Source organism: Colletotrichum graminicola (assembly GCF_000149035.1).
Source record: "Colletotrichum graminicola M1.001 genomic scaffold supercont1.15, whole genome shotgun sequence".
NCBI lineage: Eukaryota > Fungi > Ascomycota > Sordariomycetes > Glomerellales > Glomerellaceae > Colletotrichum > Colletotrichum graminicola.
In genome coordinates, this window is record NW_007361019.1 from 94,387 (window position 1) to 114,456 (window position 20,070).

Here is a 20,070-nt window from a genome sequence, read left to right on the forward strand (position 1 = left end):
GACTTGTCACGTTGAATACTTGGGACTCCAATCTCGTTACGCAACATACCCAATTACTTTCCGATACTGTATTAATTATACTCAAATGTCGCCAAGGCACAGATGCCGGTGCTACTAATGAAGGCAAAGCAGGGAGGGGTGGGAAGATCAGGGTTACCGAACGCGAAGCTTGGGATGGAACAAGGCACATACCCCCCCTTTTTTTTTCTTATTCTGTTTGACCGGGGACTTGGCGTTTTGGAGAGCAAAAACTGATTCCTTGCAAGATACTTGTAACAGTTGCTATCAAAGGAGTGAATGGGGTCGGCCGGACAGCAGCAGGCATTCATTGCATGAATCACGGAACAGAAAGCATGGGACAAAGGCTTAAAGATCGTACCGTTTTACTATTAATACCAAATAAGACGACGATGCCATGTGCATTGGGCATCAATCTCCTCACAGAATTTCTGCCTTCGCCCATGTGACTTGAAAATGTACCTGCCATCCTGAAGTTCCTCAACATGAACTGACCCAAATGTGATTCTCTCTCCATTTATGCAATCTCTCACAAGGGATCTTTGCAAGCAGAGAGAACATGTGACAAGCAACATTTTTTTCATGAACCACTCATTGCATCCAATAATGTGTGAGAATTTCTGTCAAAGCGTTTGCATCGATGGATACGACATGCCGTCGACTTTGTGTAGGAAACAATCGAGTTTCTTTATGGTGGAACTCATGACTCAACCTTCGACATTAGTCCGCTCTCTTCCACTACAATAGCAAGGGCGGGATGGGGGACAAAAAGAAGTCATGCTGCGAACCATGCGATACGCATGGGGGTTTCCCCCTCATAGTACTGGGTGTGGTATACAATCAATGACTTTGTGTCAGATGGAGGACAAGAGAAAAGGGAGACGCAGATCGTAACACTTGATCAACTGCAAGAACATATAGATCGAGCTACACCATTACAATCCAGCCATTGTCTCCTCACCCTACACAGACCTATCAAAGCTCCTCCTGAGCAGTAGCCTCCTTGCCGCCGTCGCTAGCCGGCTTGGCCTTTTTCTGCTCGGCCTCCTTCTGGCCTTGAACACTTTCGGCGACCTTGGGGGCGGCCGAGTCGTCAGCCTTGGCCTTGGTCTCAGGGTCGACGCCCTGGACATCAGGATGAGGCGGGGCCACATTGCCGCCTTGTTCTTGACCAAGCTCTTGTGGCCAACCGCCTTCGGGCGTTTGTACTTCGTTCCCACTTGCGTCGACGACGCGCGTCCGCGTCTCATATTTTGTCTTGAATTCGACCTTGCCCTCCAAGGCCTTGACCTGCTCCTCGTTGAGAAGGTTGCCGTTTTGGTCCCGATATTCCACCTTCTCCTCTCGAGAGAGCACCTTCTGACCCGGGGCTTCCGATTCGACCGCCTCCTGCGGTTGCTCTTTTGGGGCATTACCGATCGGGATCTGTCCCACCTGTCCGCCAATTGGGGCGGCGGGGGCCTCAGACTTTGCCGGTGTCGGGGTGGCACCAGAAGCAGAAGATTTGCGAGTGAGTAGTGGCGTATACTGAGAGTACTGTGATGCCAGAAAACGATGTCAGCGCGCTAGTGTACTACGTTCACACGTCCCAAAGTGATGCTTTGCCGAACAACGTCTCATTTGGCTATGAATCCAAGTTCCAAAATTTCAAGGCGACAGAGCTTTAACGGACCGGCCTCGACAGACCGTCACAATCCTCTCTCCGGCATGCCCCTACCTGGGATAAAAGCAGTGATGTTACTTACGTTTTCATGGAAAGTGTTGCAGTCAAAGTCCCACGAGCCAAGAAGCTTGACCCGGTTGCACTCGGCCTTAGTCCAAGGGTTTCCGTAGGCCAAAGGCGAGAAGAGCACGAAACCGACAACGGTAAGAGCCAAGAAGGCGACGGCACTGACGCGGTTGACAAAGGGATTGTGACGAATGCCGCCAAAAGAGACTCGAGCTGTTACAAAGTCAAATGTTGAGCAGAAAGCCATGACCGCGAAGTAAAGGGCCGGAAAGTAGTGGTGAAGAAACAGCTGACGATCCATCAGGTAGAAAGGGAAGTAGTGAAAAGCCCAGCCAAGCACGGCCGTGCCGATCTCGTAGTCGAAACGCTTGAAGGTGGTATTGGCATAATCGTTGCATTTGCGTTGCCAGCGTAGAGTTGCAATGCCCTTGAAAAGAACATAGACAACAACAGCAAGGGTAGAGCTCCACCAAACAACAGGGTTGCCCAGCAAGTAAATCTGGCGGTTGTCCCTGCCCCAGAAGTTGATGCCGCGCTTGAGAAGCGGCCACGCGCTAGGACGGGAATCCCAGGCGTGAGATTCGACCAAACCCGCATTGGTCTTCCACATAACCTTCTGAAGCTCCCAAAACTTGCCAAAGAAGCCGGGGTTACGGTAGTTAACCTTCTCGACGTTGTCACCGGTCAACTGGGGGTGCTCGTTGTACTCGATGTACCACAAGCTATTAGGAAGCGTGCCCCCTCTGGCGCATGTGACCTCCTGTTGCTCGGAAGCCCAATCAGGGAGCTTGACCTTGTGAGAGAAGAGTACGCAACCAGTCATGATGTGGACCAGTCTGAACTTGGTCTCGATGGTGCGAAGGCGTTCCTTGGAAATGGGGCTGAGCGACTGTTTCTTGACGATCTCGATCTTGAAAAGGTCGTTGGCATCACCCTCAAAGCCTTCATAACCGTAAGCAGAAACTTCGTTTTGCCAGTCAGCCTCGGTCACAGGGGGGCGAACGTCGTGAGAGTGCAGGCGGCGGAAGGTAGGCATGTGGTATAAGCGAATGACATCACCATCCTTGATGAAGACCGGTTCGGGGAGGTTGTTCCAGGCTTGAGTTCCATTGATCTGCTCGCCATTAACCCCAAGCGGCTGGGTCTGGTTCTCGAGGAGCCAGAGGTTGTTCTCGTCCTTATGGGGGTAAAGAGTGATTTGCTGCTGCTTGCTGCCGGTAGGATACATGAGCGGGTGGGAGTGAAGGTAGCCACCCTGTGTGTTGACGTGTCTAATACTGACGCGGCTTCCGAAGGCGACATCCGCCGCTACGTCCTGCATGCCCTTGGAGTTGAGAGTGGACTGGAACTCGGAGCTCATGAAGCCGTCACCGTCACCCGGGTTGACCAGACAGAGGAAGTGAATGGCGAACATGGCCATGTAGAAGCCAAGAGGAATAATGATTAGGGCGAAAGCACGAGCCATGAAGTGCTTGGCCCAGAGGCGCGGTGTAACGTTCTTGGTGTCGCCGAGAAGAACCCAGAGCTGGATAAGTGTCAAGCTGCCCACCCAGGCGATGGTGAACAAACCGACCCACTTGATGCTGACAGTCGTTCCCAGACCCAAACCAGTCATCAGCAGCCAGAACCACCAGCTAAGTTGGAAAGCTTTCTCAGGACCCTGCTCGTGCTGGTTTGTGAAGGACTGGAAGGAGAGAGCGGTGAAGGCGGTTGCAACCATGAGCGGGGAGTCGAGGAGAATGAGGCGGGCTTGAGTAAGAAGGCCGTTCTCTAGCAAAGTGTTAGTGATATCTAGAAGATTTGGGAAGATATGACTTTTCGTACCGAAGATGATCAGGCAAGAGCCCATCAAAGCCGTTGTAGTACGGCATCCAGTGGTCTTCAAGGTAAGGAACATTAGAGGGGCCAGCAGAATACCGCAAACGGCGGGGAACATGCGCATGGCGACGTAGGGAACGCCAGGCTCAAGGTAGTCCTTGCCAATCTCCTTAAAGTCGAAGTCGCCGTTAAACCCAGCCAGCCAACCGGTCAGAGCGATAAGCATCTTGGCTAGGGGCGGGTGGACATCCATGAAAAACCTTCCTTTGATGTATTTCGAAGCGAAGCCACCGAAGCTGGAAGAGAACAAGGTCAGAAAAGGGGCCCATCATATGGGTTATGTCTCATGATGGGTGTTCTTACTGGACCTCGTCAAACACAACACTTGTGGGCTGGTAGATGCGGAATAGACGAATGATGGCAGCGAGAAAGGTCAAGCCGAGCATGATCTGGTAATCGGAAACGGGCAGAAGGAAGATATCGTTGTCCTCGACACCGTCGGACTTGTAGCTCGGTTCGCGCTCGACAGGTGCTTTGCCATTGATACCATTGGCGCCGTTGGCAGGCTTCTCGAGCTTGGGGCTCGGAGAGCGAACGGGCTTGGTGGCAGACATCGTGGATGGAGGTATTGGTCGGGCCGTGAGCGTCAGACGCGGAATGGTCGGATATGGCAGGGAACTCGTTTCCTCGCCGTCAACGATAGCAGCAGCAGTTTACTGACAGCGACGACGGACGAGGATGATAGAGATCGACTACTAGAGCAGATAGGACAGAGGTTTTCCTACGTCGGCCGAGTCGCAGAATAGTGGAAAGGGGGTCAACGAGAGTCGAGAAGGGAAGGCAAGCATTAAAAAGCCGTCATGAGGCAAAGACAAATGAAGGGTGGCGACCTAGATGAATGGTCCCAATGGTGTCGATAGAAGGGGACGGGAAAATAAAGGAGGATACTTTTTTTCCGGGAGTTGGGAGGGAGGAATATTGGACCAGGGGGGATGGGGAAAATAGAAGTAAGTCTGGGAACAGAAAGTTTGACCGCGGGAGCTGATGACAGCTTGGGGGAAGGGAAGGCCAGGCTGGAAGGGAGGATAAGGGGGTCAGGGTCGAAGTTGTAGCTTAAGTGGCCTCATCCCATATACAAGTAGTTTGACAGCCAGCGATTGGTCGAAGCTAGGACCTGGGTCCTCCAGTGATCGCCTCCCCATCATCATCCATGTCCCCTGGAGTCTACAGATACTATCCACGCCCCCTACCTTCACACAATTTCTATGATTCCCCAAGTATGAGCCCCTAAATGGACAGACACGTTTGAGGACCTGGTAAGCGTGCTCAGCCTAACTAAGAAACTACTTGAGAGGAGTCGAGAACAACTGTCGGTAGTTACCCGGGGATATACCTATATGTCGCCCTAAGTCTGCCAGCGAACCGGTCACCCCGTTTAGTCCGATCTGCCATGTAGCGAATCCAGCCCTTAAGGACCTGTACATACATAGGTAGCATTCGTAACTACATACCTAGTAGCATATTGGGGCCGCACCCCCACAGATCCGCCTTGCTGAAGGGGGCTTGGTGTTTTCCCTACAGAGGTATAGATACAAGGCGGTTCCTCGTGAAGTCGCACAGGTACACAATAGTGGCCATAAAACAAGAGTACCTGAGGAAACAGACTTTACGCGGTTCAGGGTACCTATTGATTATTACCACTTGTACTAAGCACGCGTTGACTTAGGACTGTTGTTGGACAAGTGTTCTGTTTAGAGAGATAGCTAGCCAGCTATCTGTCTAGCTACACGTAAAAAACTTACAAACCAAAAGTTGATGTGCTAAGTATGCTGCTTTTAGTATCTGGACGCCTGCCACCCGTGCTTCTCTAGCGCCAAAGTGGATGGCTGGAGACGCGCTATTGTTCGTTGTGCCCGGCCTCTGCAAAGTTCCATCTTCCACCCCGATGGCCTCCACTATTGACGGACTTGGCCAGTGCGTATTGACTTGATGTGACTAGAAAAAAGAAGAAAGACCGGGAAAAGAGGCGGTATGCAAGATAACTCTGCCTCACATTGTTCATGACACATAAGCACCGGGTTTCCCTCTCAATGTACTGTCAAGAAACTGTGCTGATGCTGTATATTCATCCCGGACCTATGATATCAGCACCTGATGCTAGATGCCACAGTTACGCATCAAACGTTTAACGGATTCTTGGTGATTTGAAAGCAGACTTAATCCCTTGCTCCCCGTCCAGCAATTGACTACTCCGGCGACCATGAGCTTTCGATTGAGATGGATTGGCAAATTGCCAGTAACAAACACAACAGTCTCCCCTCCTTTCGTTGTTTCTTCCTCTTCTTCCTTTTTTGCCCTCTTCTCTTTGAGTTTGGGTGTGGCGAAGGGGCATTGGGGGTATTAGACCTACCGACATGCGCCGAAGCCTCTGGTTTGCTGCTACTAAAACAGCACTGGCGGTGTGTGGTGCTGATTAACCAATGGCTCTCTGCAACTGTGATCTTGGACGAGCAGTCAAAGCAATAACAAGATGCGCGCCAACATATATCATGTTGGTTGAAGATTGTGGAGGTGAAATGGACCGTGCATCCCTTCCCTGAGATGCATGTGCCGCTGACTAAGGAAACAGGCTAGCCAATTCGGGGTGTCTGCGAAAAAGTTAACGGAGGCTACCTATAGAGCTCTGTTCACCCTATTTGGTTTGACTTCTCGCAAGCTCCACGCGCCGCGTCCTGACGACATCAACCCCGATTGCGCGCGCTCCCCAACCAATATGGCCTCGACCTCGACCAACGCCGATGCCACTGCTGCGCTAGACGAGCTGAAGCCTCCCGCCGGCGTTGTTCTGCCCCCCCGCGAAATTCGAAATGTTCTCGAGAAGACGGCAGGCTACGTCGCACGCAACGGTTTGATTTTCGAGGACAGGATTCGTGAGAAGGAGCGCTCCAACCCAAAGTTCAGCTTCCTGAACAATTCCGATGCCTATCACGCGTTCTACCAATGGCGACTTGATGAGATCAAGGCCGGTCGTGGCACCGCTATCGCTGCTGGTCGTGCCAACGAAGCCGCGACACCTGCCGAACAGAAGCCCAAGGGCCCACCCAAGCCTCCTGACTTCCAGTTTTCCGCTCGCATGCCTCGTATCAACCAAAAGGATCTCGAGGTCATCCGCCTGACTGCTCTTTTCGTCGCCAAGAACGGCCGCCAATTCATGACCCAGCTTGCCCAACGCGAGGCTGGCAACCCCCAGTTTCAGTTCCTCATCCCCAACCACACATTCCACAACTTTTTCCAGCACCAGGTAGACCAATACACAACATTACTGAGGGCCAGCGGACTGGGTGGCGAAGGAGGCAAGCTGGAGCAAGAGCGTATTGCACATCTCCAGCAGAACATCGATGACAAGTACCATGTCCTGAGCCGTGCAAAGCAACGCGCCGAATACTCCAAGTTCCAGGAAATTGAAAAGCAGAAGAAGGAGGAAGAAGACGAGAAGAAGAAGCTCGAATTTGCACGGATCGACTGGAACGACTTTGTGGTTGTCGAGACAATCGTTTTCACCGATGCCGATGAACACGCGAACCTGCCGCCTCCGACGAATCTCTCCGAGCTGCAATACGCGTCACTTGAGGAAAGGAATAAGGCTTCAATCACCAACCTCCGTATCGAAGAGGCTATGCCGACTGACGAAGAGACAACTTTCAACGCTTACCCGCAGACCTCCCACTCCCAGACTTTGCCAGTACACACTGGGTATGCGCCTCAGCAGCCTCAACAGGCGCAGGCTCCAGCGGGACACCAGCCGTACCAGAACGGCCCCTCGCAGCGTTCGGCAGAGGAAGAGGAGGAGGAGCGGAGGATCCAAGAGAGAACGGAAGCACGTGCCCGGGAGCAGCAGGCGCGGGCTGAGGCACGTGGTGGCTCTGCTCCGATGAAAATCAAGGAGAATTACGTGCCAAGAGCACTCCAACGGGCGGCCAACAAGCAAAGTGTCCAGATGGCGCTATGTCCAAACTGCAAGCAGCAGATTCCCATGGACGAGCTTCAAGATCACATGAGAAGTAACTACACCCTGCCCATCTCGAAATGACCTTGAAACTGGGCTAACCACTTTTGCAGTCGAGCTTTTGGACCCCCAATGGAAGGACCAAAAAGCAAAGGCAGAGGCAAGATATGCCACGACCAACTTGTCCACGGCTGACGTCGCGAACAACTTGAAACGCTTAGCAAGTCAGCGAAGCGACGTGTTCGACGGCGTTACCGGCCAGCCCTTGTCGGAAGAAGAAGCCTCCCGGCGCAAGAAAGCCGCGATTCACAGCTTTGATGGTAACCCCGACGGAAAGAGCCAAGCACACATCAACCACCTGCACAATCTGAACGTCGAGGAGCAAATCCGGGCTATTCACCAGAGGTTTGCCGACAAGAAGTAGGTTGAGACAATCCGACGATGATGCCGCCAGAATGGATCACAATGATCTCATTGATTACTACCATTCGATGTTTGGCACGGCTCAGGCTTGGCTGTGCAGTCCTTTGTGATCCGTCTGCCTGTCTGTCTGACCAAGGTGACGACGGCTGCCCGACCCTGACAACAGACAGCAGCGGAGATTTGTATCGACATATGTATGGAGGCTGGGTTCAGGAGGGAATTGGCGTTTACCGGCTTCTTGAATTCATATGACTTGTTCGATGTTCCAGCCTTCCTCATTCGGCTTTAAGACGCGTTTGCGGTAGTTGGTGCAGTAAGACGGGGTGTGGCGGCTCAGCGTCAGAAGTGGGTTACCGTCAAGAATGAACTAAGCATGGCGTACTATGGGGCATTAAAATGCATATTGCGGATATTGTACTTGTATACCGGCATATATGCGAGTCGAATACGCTGGGAGAATTGATACGAAGAGCTGAGGAGGGTCATCTACAATGGACAGATGGGCTTCAAATGCTAGGGGGGTTCTAAACGGAATGGAAACGTCGAGATTCCCAAGCAATCGAAATGCAACCTTGACCTCTGTATGCCTTGGCTTGATTCTGGGATTGACCAGCTCCGACAGTCAGTGCAGTCCAATCTGTTCACTTTCACCCCACCTCAATCAGGCACGAAGGGCGCCCCCACCTCACAGACGGTGCATCGGCTCAACCCCTCTCTTATCCTGTCCGCGTTGTAATCGCCGAATCAGTTGTCGTAGCGGTTGCGGCCGATCTGGGCTGACTACTGATGATTGCTCCCCCGCAAATACCAGCTAAACAACGCTGCCCTCCTCGCGTTTCTATCGTAATCGGCCGCCGTCGCACTCTTCCCCCACCTCACTCGCACCGAGACTTTTTATCGGGGCACCACTTCACCACAACAACATCCAGATCGCAACAGTCCACGTAGGCCTCCAGCCATTCGCATTACTGCGAAGCAGAAAGAAGGAGGATCATCCCCCGTTTACCGAATCGAAAACAACATCGCCTCGTCCCATATTTCGCAGCTGCGCTCGCATAGGTTCACACGCCGTCTCGTGTGTCGGCAGCTTATTCTCGGCACAACAACTCGACGACCGATCCTTGCTCCCCCAGGAAAGTCGCCAAAACGGATTCCCATAACCGAAACGCCGCTCGCGCGACCAGCGCTGAGCCCACCTCCCCTACATCCCCGACCGGATCGCAGGCGGGCAGTCAGGCCTCGCCGCGCTTCCATCGGCCCATCATGCAGGCAATGCCGGACAACCGACAGCAGTCGTTTGACGAGATCTACGGCCCGCCCGAAAACTTTCTTGAGATCGAGGTGAGAAGCCCGCAGTAGCCGGCATCTGCAGCAGCCGACGCCCTCCCGCCAACTCGTTGCTTCTCTTGTCCCGCATACCCCGCCGCTCTACCCGCCAAAGTCATCGTGAGACCTTCCTAACGCTCTCGAGTCACAGGTCCGCAACCCTCGAACCCATGGCATGGGCCGCAGTATGTACACCGATTATGAGATCGTCTGCCGCACCAACATCCCCGCCTTCAAGCTCCGCGCCTCGAGCGTGCGCCGCCGTTACTCCGACTTTGAGTACTTCCGCGACATCCTTGAGCGCGAGAGCGCCCGCGTCACCATTCCGCCCCTGCCCGGAAAGGTCTTTACGAACCGCTTCAGCGACGACGTCATCGAGGGCCGCCGTGCTGGCCTCGAGAAGTTTCTGCGCATCGTTGTCGGCCACCCCCTTCTTCAGACAGGCAGCAAGGTCTTGGCCGCATTCGTGCAAGGTGGGTTTGGTGACGGCCCCCCGGTGTGAGGAAGGTGTAGACGGCTGATACATAGGATTGCAGACCCCAACTGGGACCGTAACGCATGGTGACTGAAGCTCCGGCTCAGTTTCTCGCCATCGGCTTCGCGAACACCCAACAAACTGCGCAAACGACCGCCCAGGCACCATCGCGTCGACACACAGCTGGAAGCGCTGGCTACAAAGAGCTCCGTCTCTTCTGGATAATCTCCCGGGTGAGGAAAGAAAACGACGTAAAAAATGGAAGCGCTAGTCTCATGAAGGGACGGGGTGGGTTGGCGGTATGGGATGTGTCTTTTTCTCCCATTGTGGAAGGAACCTTTTTTCTAATTGAGTTTTGTGTGCTTTTTTGTTGATGTTACCAGTTATCCGTAGCATGTTCTTTTCTATACTGTTCCCCTTGCGCCGAGCATGAACTCTGAGACGGGCAGCATCAGCGTTGCTTTCCTCCTCCAAGGGGGGCCCGAGGAGATTGGCGTTCTAAAATTGATAATCATGGCTATTACCTTCTTTCCAGCCTGTAACTCGAATGGAATGAGACAGGTAACAAGCATTAGTTCGGAGACCGGAGGGCCGGCATAAATAAGTACATTCGTCCACGCGTCAGCTTGTATTTCTAGCGTAAGTTTGGTAAAGGGCTGCTCACAAGTCCATGCCCCTATTCCATCCCCATCCCAGAAGACGGGAAAGGAGTAGATAGCTGGTTGCTTGACGGGAATGCATGCCTTCATTATCGAACAGCAACCATGAGATTTATTTAGCTGAGCCCTCACTCCTTAGCAGGTTAACCTTCCTATTTACTAAAATAACGGATCTTGTTTATTTCTTTCCTTTTCTTTCTTGTTCGTTCTTCGTCACTCTGCGCCCCCTTTTAGTGTCTTCCTCGTTCCGAAATGTCGACATGGCATTCGGAAACGTGCCGAGAGGCTTTAGTATTTTCCCTTCAACATCTAACTTTCAAGAATTGATGGGTAGGCGGACTCTCAAGATTCAATTGTTACATGTATATTGTACACTGAGTGCATCATCGGTTCAAGGAAAACCCTGTTGAGGTATTCTTGGCTATGTGCAACATATTTATGCTCAACTGTTCAATTGTTGGTAAGTTTGCCGCTTTTCCACGGAACGCCATCCATCTGATAGTCCCCCATCACTTCCAATTGGCACAAGACTCTCCGCTGACCAAAAAAAGCTGCTTCTCCTACGTGAATCGACCTGTCCTAGGCCGTGGACCACCTGATCCCATATAAAAAGGTTTAGAGTCTTTCTCACGCTGTATTGTACATGCAAAAGTGGTTGATGTTCGTTTTCTTCTCCCCTTTCCCCATTTGAAAGGGAATAGGAAAGTTTGCTTTTTGGCGGCCAATTCCTATAGAGTACAACGTTAAAATATGAGAAGGGAAGGTCTTGTCAAATGCAAAGCTTGTGGTGAGTTGTCGTTTCCTTCATCCGTCGGTCCGTTGGTCCCAGACCTGCGATAACTGGTAATTACTGGTCCTCGGGCTTGTAGTGAATATAGTACAGAAAATTATGTGTTTTATACCCAAGGCGTCTTGGATAATCGACGATGCTGATGAGCTCCCCGCTGGCGGTGGGAAGTCATCAAACCAAGCGGTCGCCTTCGTTGTGGTCTTCGTCTTCGAAGTCTCTGCCATTTTGTATTGTCGTCCATAGTCGAAGATGGCGGTGGCATTTGCCAACGACCATGAGAATTACAAGCTGGCGGCGGCCTTGTTGGGGGCACCAAATATACGCAGTATGCCCTCGTACATGCCGAACATGATGGCGGCGCTAGGGACGGTGCGCATCAGATGAGGGGTGAGACCACCGTAGAGACCCATGACACCCTCTTCAATCCATACAACGCGGAAGCATTGCCAGAGGCCAGTGTACTTGAGTTGTCCGTTGGCAAGTGGTGCCTGCCGTAATCTCGTCCGCGCGACCTAGGTCCGTGGTGTTAGCCATATATGTTTCCACGAGATATACGGACGCGACAACTTCATACCTCATGAGGATAGGCCAAGATGGCCGCGACCAACTTGGCACCGCCAGCAGCGCCGGCATTACCCATCCAATCGACCGTTTGGTCCCACAGATTCTTCTCCCTCCCACTTGCGATTATGCGCTTCTCCCTCGCTGCCAGCTTGTTCTTGATCTGCTCGTACAGAACCCACTGTAGCGTGCTCTCAGCGACACCCAAATAACTCGCGCTCATGCCTTTGTATAAGCCCTTGAACCCCTCAGTACGCAGAACCTGCTTGATGCAATCCACACTATTGCGGTACTGTCGCTTGTGCAAGCCGCCCTTCTGATTTGCCACATTCTTGTCGAGTTGTAACCGAGTCTTGACAAGCCAGATGGGATTCGTCACTGTGCTTGTTGTCACGCCCGCTAGTATGCCCGCTGACAAGTGGACCCATGCTGCCTCATTTCCGCCGTTGCTGTACTCAGCGATCAGACGCTTGCCGTTGCCATAGGTGTAGAAGTTGATGCTCCTTGCGGGGATGACGCCAACGAGGTTCGGGCCTAGGCCTTTGAACAGCGCGCGGGGACCCTCGATTTTGTAGACGGAGCCGAGAATCTGAAATGTTTCTCGTAGATGAAACAAGGCTACCCTGAGGGGGCTCAGAGAGCCGAGGGCCTGGGAGCGGGCTTGGTGGGAGGCACGGAGTTGTGCTTGATAAAAGTCGGATTGTAGGCGAGTCTTGAGAACGTCAAGGGGGGCTGTCAGGGTCGCCGCTGTCATGCCTCCGACACTAAAGAGCAGGAGAGCGCTGTCAGCTTCTATTCGCACAAAACGCATTTCCTCCATTAGAGGGGCAAGAAGAGAAGGGTCAAGACATACCCTCCAGCAACAAAGTGCACCCACGACTTGGCAAAAGGCGACTCCTTCCCGCTCACAGACGGGTTCTGTTTTGTGTCGGGAATGATGTCGCCATTTTCTCGGGAGACTGGGTAAGAGGTGGTTTCGGGAACGTGGCGCGAGGCCGGCCTGTCGCCTGTTGCAGACATGAACTCGGGGTGGGCGGGAGAGTGAGCCATCAAGCGAAAAGTGGCGAAGGGCAAAGGGGCCAGCTATTTCGGAAAAGAACAGCTAGGTACGGATGCGCTGGAGTATTATATGCGGTCCACCATGCAATATATCTTCTCTTGGGCGAGTTGAGATGGTGGCGGTTTGCGACAGGTGTCGATGTTCGAAAGGGGAGGTCGTTACATCGAGGTCATGTCGTGGGAGGTGAGGGAGCAGCTCGTCATGGATGATGATAGGAGACGGGCAACTTTTTTTTTCTTGCTCGATAAGAGAGAACGCGCCGGTCACAACCTCCGCTAGATGGTCCGTGCTCTGTGACACCCGACTTAGTCATTCGACGCGTATCGACGACCATACGTAGCAAGCTGTCGAGCGCTTGGCCGGAAATAATGCTCTGATTATGGATAACCCTGTTACCACTGACCATGTTAACCTCTACGGAGCCATTCTCAGATTGGTCGCATCTTACAGACAGTTGCTAGGCATTTGCGGACCAGTGCGATAGCCTCGATGATTAGGTAGCCTAGCTAGACCTATCGTGACGGGTAGTAGAAATGTTAGGCGTCGCTTCCTACTAAAGTTGCGATAAAGGGTGTTGTCCCGATTCTTTGGCATTCAGCATGTCTTGTAGGGAGCAACTTTTCGAGGATGCTTGGAGCAAGCTGTCTGCATTGAATGAGTAGATACACATTGGCATGTCAAATGATTGATAACATGTATAAAACCAACCACGATAGGAAACAGTAGGATTGGCTTGTGTGTATCATTATGAGTATCTTTTTTTTCCCTTCCCTAAGTTCTTCCCCCCCTTGATCGTACTTCGCAATGCACACACGTTCGCACATACACATACCAGACACACACACACACACACACACACACACACACACACACACACACACACACACTCTCTCTCTCTCTCTCTCTCTCTCTCTCTCTCTCTCTAGACGTTCTTTCGAATGCTTCCCATCCGCCCCTTACTTTTCAAAGAGAGCGTTCGGTGCCAAGGCGGACAAAAGTAGCTCCTGTCGCATTTATCTGCCGTATAAACCATGTTAGGCTATCGCCCAGCCATGGTGCTTGCAGGTGTTGAGTTGGCATCCCGCGCATCAGCAGCTGCTGTTGCAGCCGACGCCATGTGGCTGAGCAACAGGTCCCTTTTGATGCTGGGGAGTTGCTCGCCCCGCTGTGACTCTGGAATCCATGGCTTCTGGTTCGGGGGTGGAGGCTCATGCTCCACGTCCATGAAGCTGCTTGTTCTACTGCGGGAACCTGGATCCAAAGGCGATCGCTGGCGGTGTTCTTGCTGCCCTCTGCTGGCGGGTCGGGATACGTCTCCTGCTGGTATGAGATTGTTGGATGGTGGCGGCGGTTCGTTGGATCGACCGTCGTCCTGTGTTGGGTCGTATCGCAATAGCCTCGCCGGCACTGGGTGCGCCGGGATCGGCTCAACATGTGTCTCATCGGCACTACTGCTCCCTTCACGGTTGAACCAGGCGATCTCTTCTTCGGTAATGGTTTTCCATCCGCACTTGGCGTGTTTTTTTGTGCAGCCTTGGCAGGCCGTCAAATGCTTTATGCATGGCGACTTGAGTCTGCGACAGCGGTCGCAAGGTGGCCAGATTTGATCGCCCTTGTTCAACTTCTCTATCCTAGCCGTGATGATGCCTCTGTGTGCCGATGACGGGTCATACGATGAGTCTCGTTGGGGAATAACGGGAGCGTGCACGACAGCCGGGCGGCCCTGCAACGGAAGTGAGTGTGGGTGAGGATTTGTCGCAGGTGGCGTGTGTTGGCCGGTGGAAAGTGCAGTCTCGAGCCCAGCGCTGGAAGGCACCCGCGGAGGGTAAGCCTGGGAAGACGATAAAAATTGCTGGAGCAAGTCGGCGTGTAGGTCGTAGCCGGAGCCATGAGGAACATGACCTCTGGAGTGGTTGACTGGTTGAAATGCGGAGCTGCTCCCCTGTTGTCCGCCGTGCCTTGAGCTGATGCCAGCCCTTCGGCCGCTCAGGTGGTAGTTCAATTGTCGCGCCCTCTTGGCGATTTCATCGGCCTTCTTGATAAGGACCTGTAGTCGCTGTTCTACTATTTCGAGCGTCGCCACTTCTGCTGTCTCGTCCTCCTCCAGAGGAGCCGTCGACACGCTAGAAAACCTGTCCAACGCACCATTCATGATGAGGCGCCAGTCATCCTCTAATATCTGGACCTGTACTCCGTTGAGGTAGAATTGGCAGGTGCGTTCGCCATCGTGACCCGTCGTCAAGATGAACTTTTCGGGGTTCGTTTTGGCGAAAGTGACGATGTCTAGCCAGCCCAAAGGTGCCGCACCATAGGCGGGCGGTGGATTGGTGATGATCGGGCCCTCGAATGCCCCCTCCATGGCCTTTAACAGACGAGGGCCCGTCAGCTTGGCGCCCAGGTTGGCGGCGAGACTCTCATGCCTATTAAGAACGCCTATTGTCCATGTTTGAGCTTGGCGTTCTATTTTCCCGGGTCAAAGAGCGGGAATGCGTACCTTCGTATTGATTCAAAAGGCCGAGCACGTCGGAGAATGTGTCGGGTTCTCCTTGAATCAGCTTGAGCCTGCCAGGGTTGGCTTTAGAAAGGTAATTGATGATAGATGCATTGCCTTTGGAGTGAAGGATCAGTATTCGTTCAGTGGACGGACAAGACGAGATGCATGGCGAGCGGGTACGGCCAACTAGGGGAGAATTTTATCGCAGGACGATTTAAGCATTGCCAAGGGGCTGGGAAAGAGCCGCGATGCAGATGGAGACAAACGACCAAGGGAACGTAGACGTAGAGGGGGGAGGGGAATAATGTAGAAAACAAAGGTGCGAGCGGCGCTGGCAGGCAGGCCGGGGCGAGGGATCAATGGCGAGTCTAACCTCGATTGCCTCCAGGCGCGACGACGACGACGATGACACGATGCAGTTGATGGACGAGATCGACGGCTCATGTTTTTCCGCGCGTGGCTTTGCTCTTATTCTTTCTTTTTGTCTTGGTTTTGTTGCAAGATTTCGGCCTTGGATCACACACACACTGGCGCACCGCACATACCTGACTGAGGCGGAGGAGGCTGGGGAATGCGATCAGAGTGAGCTGGCTGCGCGCCGCTGTCGTCCGCGTCCCGTTTCCGTTTATGGGGCTCTTGGGAATCCTGGGCATGCGCCATGGCGAGAATGTCACCGGGTGAAGCTGGACGATCCCACGAGGGCAAGCTGATTTCTTTCTTGTTGTGGCCCCTTTCTCTCCCCCGTCAAAAAAGATGAAAACGGAAAGTGGTTGACCGAGACGAAACGTATGCAACAAGAAGGCTGAAGAGCCTCGAAATGTAACAAGAGGGAATCCGGAATCTAAGAGTTGGTTAGTTCATGGCGAAGTAGCACCTTATGAGGTGGTGGCAGCGGCGGCAACCAGACAGGTCCGGGGAAGGAGTGCCTCAGGTAGTAGTAACATGCGGGAATTGGAGTTTGGATGGAGCAAGCTTCGACGGAAAGATGAACATGAGAAGTGCTAATCGAGGGGGGGGGCGAACAGGGCCGCAGAGCCAAGAAAGACTGGGGAAGGTGAGGACGAGGAGGGTTGGAATCGGGTTTTGTTTTGGGATTTGTACGGGGGTGGACAGGGGGGGAGCACAGGACGACGGGACTGGTTGGAATGGGGCGGGACGCGGGAGTCGGGAGACTAAGGTAAGGTAAAGGTGACTTACCGGCGGAGACCTCACTGGTACCTAGGGAAAAGAGGTGGAGGGGGGAGGAAGGGAGGGGAGGGAATAATAAGTGTGAAGCAGAGCAGAGCAGAGCAGAGCACACGGGATGGGATGGTATGGTATGGGATGGATGGGATGGGGAATCGGGGAGGAGGTCCCGTTCCAGAGGGGGGGGGAAGAGAGAGAGCGGGCGGACGGGCGGAGGGCGGGTGCAGCGAGAGGAGAAGTGAGTTAACGGCGGACTGTCCAATGACAAAGGGGCGAAGCCAGTGTCGCGACTCCCCTCTGTGTGTCGAAGGGTTTTGGAGTGAGACGAACGGTGGTCAGCAAGCAAGAGAGCAAGAGAGAGCGAGACAGCGCGACGGAGGGAGAGAGAGAGAGAGAGAGAGAGCAGAGATGGTGGGAAATGCAGTGCTGTGCTGTAGCAAAGGAAGGGTGGAGTTCCACTGGGTAAACGGATGGGGCCGGGGGTGGAAGGGGGGCCCGCCGTGCATTTTTTCTTTCCTTGGTCAGACGGGAGGGAGCCTAAAAAGCTTAGACTGACGGAATCCGAGGACACCTGGGTCGAAGGTCCAACTCAAATAACTGTTTTTGTTTTGTTTTGTTCTTACAGATGGTGTAAGTGAGATGAGATGAGTTGGGATTTGGAAAGCGAGTGAGCCAGTGGGTGAGGTTTACCGGATTAGCTGCACAGGTTACAATTTGAACGGTGATGAGATGAGACCCAAGGTAGCTAGCTAGCTAGATGTGAGCAAGTACATAGTAAGCCATAGGGTCAAATGGGGCCGAGAGAGTCTGTCTCTGGCCGCCGTGAAAGAAGCCCGGCCGTCTCTAACGGCGGTGGATGGCTGGCCGTGACGGTTCCACTAGTTTCGAGGTAATATGTACCCGGGGTTGACACGAATAGATGCCGTTTGTCATTAAACCATCTTATGTAACGCTTCAAGACCGGTAACAGCACCCCTATGAAGCCTTGGAAGTTAGAATTCGGCTGAGGGCCGAGGAAGGCAAGGAGACCAGCAGACTTGGCTGGGGGTGTGGAACGCAAAGGGGAATAGGGTGCTGCAAGTCGGCAGCTTCTTTGCGTATAATCGAGTGAGAGAGTGAGTATGGGAGAGCATGAGAGTGGGGGAGAGGGGATTTGGAGGTCGTTGGTCTTGAGGTAATCGGCCGATGCATTAATGCACTTTACCCCCTCCGCGCAAGAAGAAGGCAGGCAGAAATTTGGACGTCGGAACGGGCCAGCAAACAGCGAATGATTACGAGCGGGGAGCCGAAGAAGGACAGGACCCGACTCCAACACCTTGCATGCACAGCCCGGATACTGGGGCAGCATAGGCATCTAGCTAGCCAGTCGGTATTGAGTGTTTTCGAAAGGAGAGGATTTTCCTACCCGCTCCATCTACACAACAGGAAGAGAGAGGAAGCGTCGCTAACAGCCGTGAGATAAGCCTGCCTCGAGGGTGATGTTTTGCAGTTCGTACATACGCACACACCCACACAAGCTTTCTCTCTCTCTCCCTCTCCCCCCCCCCCCCCCTCTCTCTCTCTATATGTGTGTGTGTGTGTGTGTGTGTGTGTGCGTGTGCGTGTGCGTGTGCGTATGTGTGTATGTGTGTGTGTGTGTGTGTGTGAGTAAGTGTGGGAGGAAGAAGAAGAGGCGGCACTTGAGAAAGTCGGCGGCCGGTGGGAAAGCCAGCTATTGTAGATCCCCACCCGCTCTCCCCGAACAGGCCGGAACACCGAGAAAGGTACCCCCTCGCAGGACATGCATCGCATCTCTGATCTGACCCTCCGGGGAAGCGGCACACACCGTTTCTCAACTAGTGTGCTGGATAGACATTCCCGACTTGGGTATGCCGTTTTACCATGCCCGTACCTACACTCTACACTGCACAGTACACTGACGGGTCGACTCACCAGCGGGCCGAGAATGGAGGGGTGGAGCGGAAGGCCACTCACCCCCCCCTAGTAAGATACAGGACTCGATCCCTCAAGGAAGAAATACGGGCGCCCACTCATTTTGGGGCACGTCGAATCTTTCTAGAAAGCCAAGGGGAGGAAACGAGGAGACCCGACGATCGGGAAGCTTTGTCTCTTTCGGACGGAGAGGAACGCACTCCCAAACCTACGCTCTTGTTATCGGTTGGTTGATACAGTTTTATATATGAATCATATTGGTGTAATGGACTTTGCAAGACATCTATCTAGGTACCTACAAGTAGGTGGGCTGGTGAAGTATCCGTACCATGTCATTACTTGTTCACCATGCCGTGTAGTTGCACCGCACCTCAAAGATCAAGAAGCTGATATTTGTCTGTATTTCTGTCTGACCACGGAGGGCATACTTTGTTTCTGGGGGGATCCTTCATTCTACCCCTGCCTCGCCAACACCCCTCAAACCTCACGTCGACAAACTAAAACGTCCCAACTTAGCAAACCACCAAACCGCTTTTAACCCCCGCCCTCTTACACACGTGCGGAATCCCAAGATGCACTGGGATGTAACAACTTCCGACGCTGATGGGCAAAACAACCACATCATTTTTGGGCCTGCCATGTTGGGGTCATGCGCAGCGGACCCTCCTCACTCCGAATTCGCACATTGCTTTGATCATTTTGGTTCTCGTTGATTCATCATCATCTCACAAGGGCCACGAATCTTGAGCTTTGGGGGTTGTTCCTTTTACCTCCCCTCGGCTTCGCCGTCCTCCACCCGCACTTGCGTCGCGTCAGGGCCTCGTCATCACGATACGTCAACCTGCCGCGTTGAGAAGTCCGAAACTCGTGGCCAAATGGCCAGAGAGTGCGTAATTTCACAATACAACGCCCGCGGCCTCTTTCCAACTAACCAGCAAGGTCCAATGCCCCGGTCCATACCCCAGTTGCCTGTCGTGTTAGAAAGGCTAGCGCGTCCCCATGTCTCTTCATTGCTCATCATCAGAAGTGGCGCATGGGCAATGCCAAGACATTCAGCAAATCACGATTTGGACAACCAGGAATCGTAACTACTACGTGTAGGAAATATATCGCTCACTCTACGTGTCGTATCCCAAATGAGGTTGGAACATTTGCCATGCAACCATTGGTGGGGGGTGTTCCCTTGTTTTGGCCTGGCGAAAGAAGACAGGTTCTCTTACACAACTTTGCTCCTTCACCGTCTGTTTGGTTGACTCGCTGGGAGCTAAGTAGCTTGTTTGACAGCACACGCCTGTCATCTGCATTCACTTACACGCGCCGCCCCTCGGCCGACCTTCGGGAACATTCTGATGGCGTCCCCAGCTTTGACAGAGCCAAGCATTTTCATTTCGACGTTGCTTAGCGATGCACGAGGATCAATTAATTGCCTGCGGAAACTGTCAGATACGTTGCAGTCTCTACGAGGTAGAGAATGTCTCAAAGCCATAGGGCCCGCATTAAGGGCCCTTCACCCTCTTAATCCGTGAGGTGAATATTCAATATGACATTCCCATCTTAATCTTGCCTTTCGAATAAATGATAGGTACCTGCTGGA

At 53.1% G+C, this 20,070-nt stretch overlaps 5 protein-coding genes across 5 annotated transcripts; 2 read left to right on the top strand and 3 right to left on the bottom strand.

Annotated features, from left to right (window-relative positions):
- Positions 1–993: 993 nt before the first annotated feature.
- GLRG_04609 (dolichyl-phosphate-mannose-protein mannosyltransferase) lies at positions 994–4,179 on the bottom strand (the record flags this gene model as incomplete). The annotated part of the gene is made up of 4 exons (XM_008095294.1): positions 994–1,554; positions 1,764–3,517; positions 3,572–3,861; positions 3,929–4,179. The coding sequence occupies 4 exons, from the start codon at positions 4,177–4,179 to the stop codon at positions 994–996; spliced, it is 2,856 nt and encodes a 951-aa protein (XP_008093485.1).
- Positions 4,180–6,338: 2,159 nt separating this feature from the next.
- On the top strand, positions 6,339–7,995 carry GLRG_04610 (uncharacterized protein; the record flags this gene model as incomplete). Its single annotated transcript, XM_008095295.1, has 2 exons — positions 6,339–7,626; positions 7,685–7,995. The coding sequence occupies 2 exons, from the start codon at positions 6,339–6,341 to the stop codon at positions 7,993–7,995; spliced, it is 1,599 nt and encodes a 532-aa protein (XP_008093486.1).
- A 1,262-nt stretch (positions 7,996–9,257) lies between these two features.
- GLRG_04611 (PX domain-containing protein) lies at positions 9,258–9,885 on the top strand (the record flags this gene model as incomplete). Its single annotated transcript, XM_008095296.1, has 3 exons — positions 9,258–9,335; positions 9,472–9,793; positions 9,857–9,885. The coding sequence occupies 3 exons, from the start codon at positions 9,258–9,260 to the stop codon at positions 9,883–9,885; spliced, it is 429 nt and encodes a 142-aa protein (XP_008093487.1).
- A 1,640-nt stretch (positions 9,886–11,525) lies between these two features.
- On the bottom strand, positions 11,526–12,855 carry GLRG_04612 (uncharacterized protein; the record flags this gene model as incomplete). Its single annotated transcript, XM_008095297.1, has 3 exons — positions 11,526–11,756; positions 11,819–12,569; positions 12,659–12,855. 3 exons carry the CDS (start codon positions 12,853–12,855, stop codon positions 11,526–11,528), a joined length of 1,179 nt encoding a protein of 392 aa, XP_008093488.1.
- Positions 12,856–13,904: 1,049 nt separating this feature from the next.
- On the bottom strand, positions 13,905–16,019 carry GLRG_04613 (uncharacterized protein; the record flags this gene model as incomplete). The annotated part of the gene is made up of 3 exons (XM_008095298.1): positions 13,905–15,298; positions 15,360–15,473; positions 15,905–16,019. The coding sequence occupies 3 exons, from the start codon at positions 16,017–16,019 to the stop codon at positions 13,905–13,907; spliced, it is 1,623 nt and encodes a 540-aa protein (XP_008093489.1).
- Between the last annotated feature and the right edge of the window lie 4,051 nt (positions 16,020–20,070).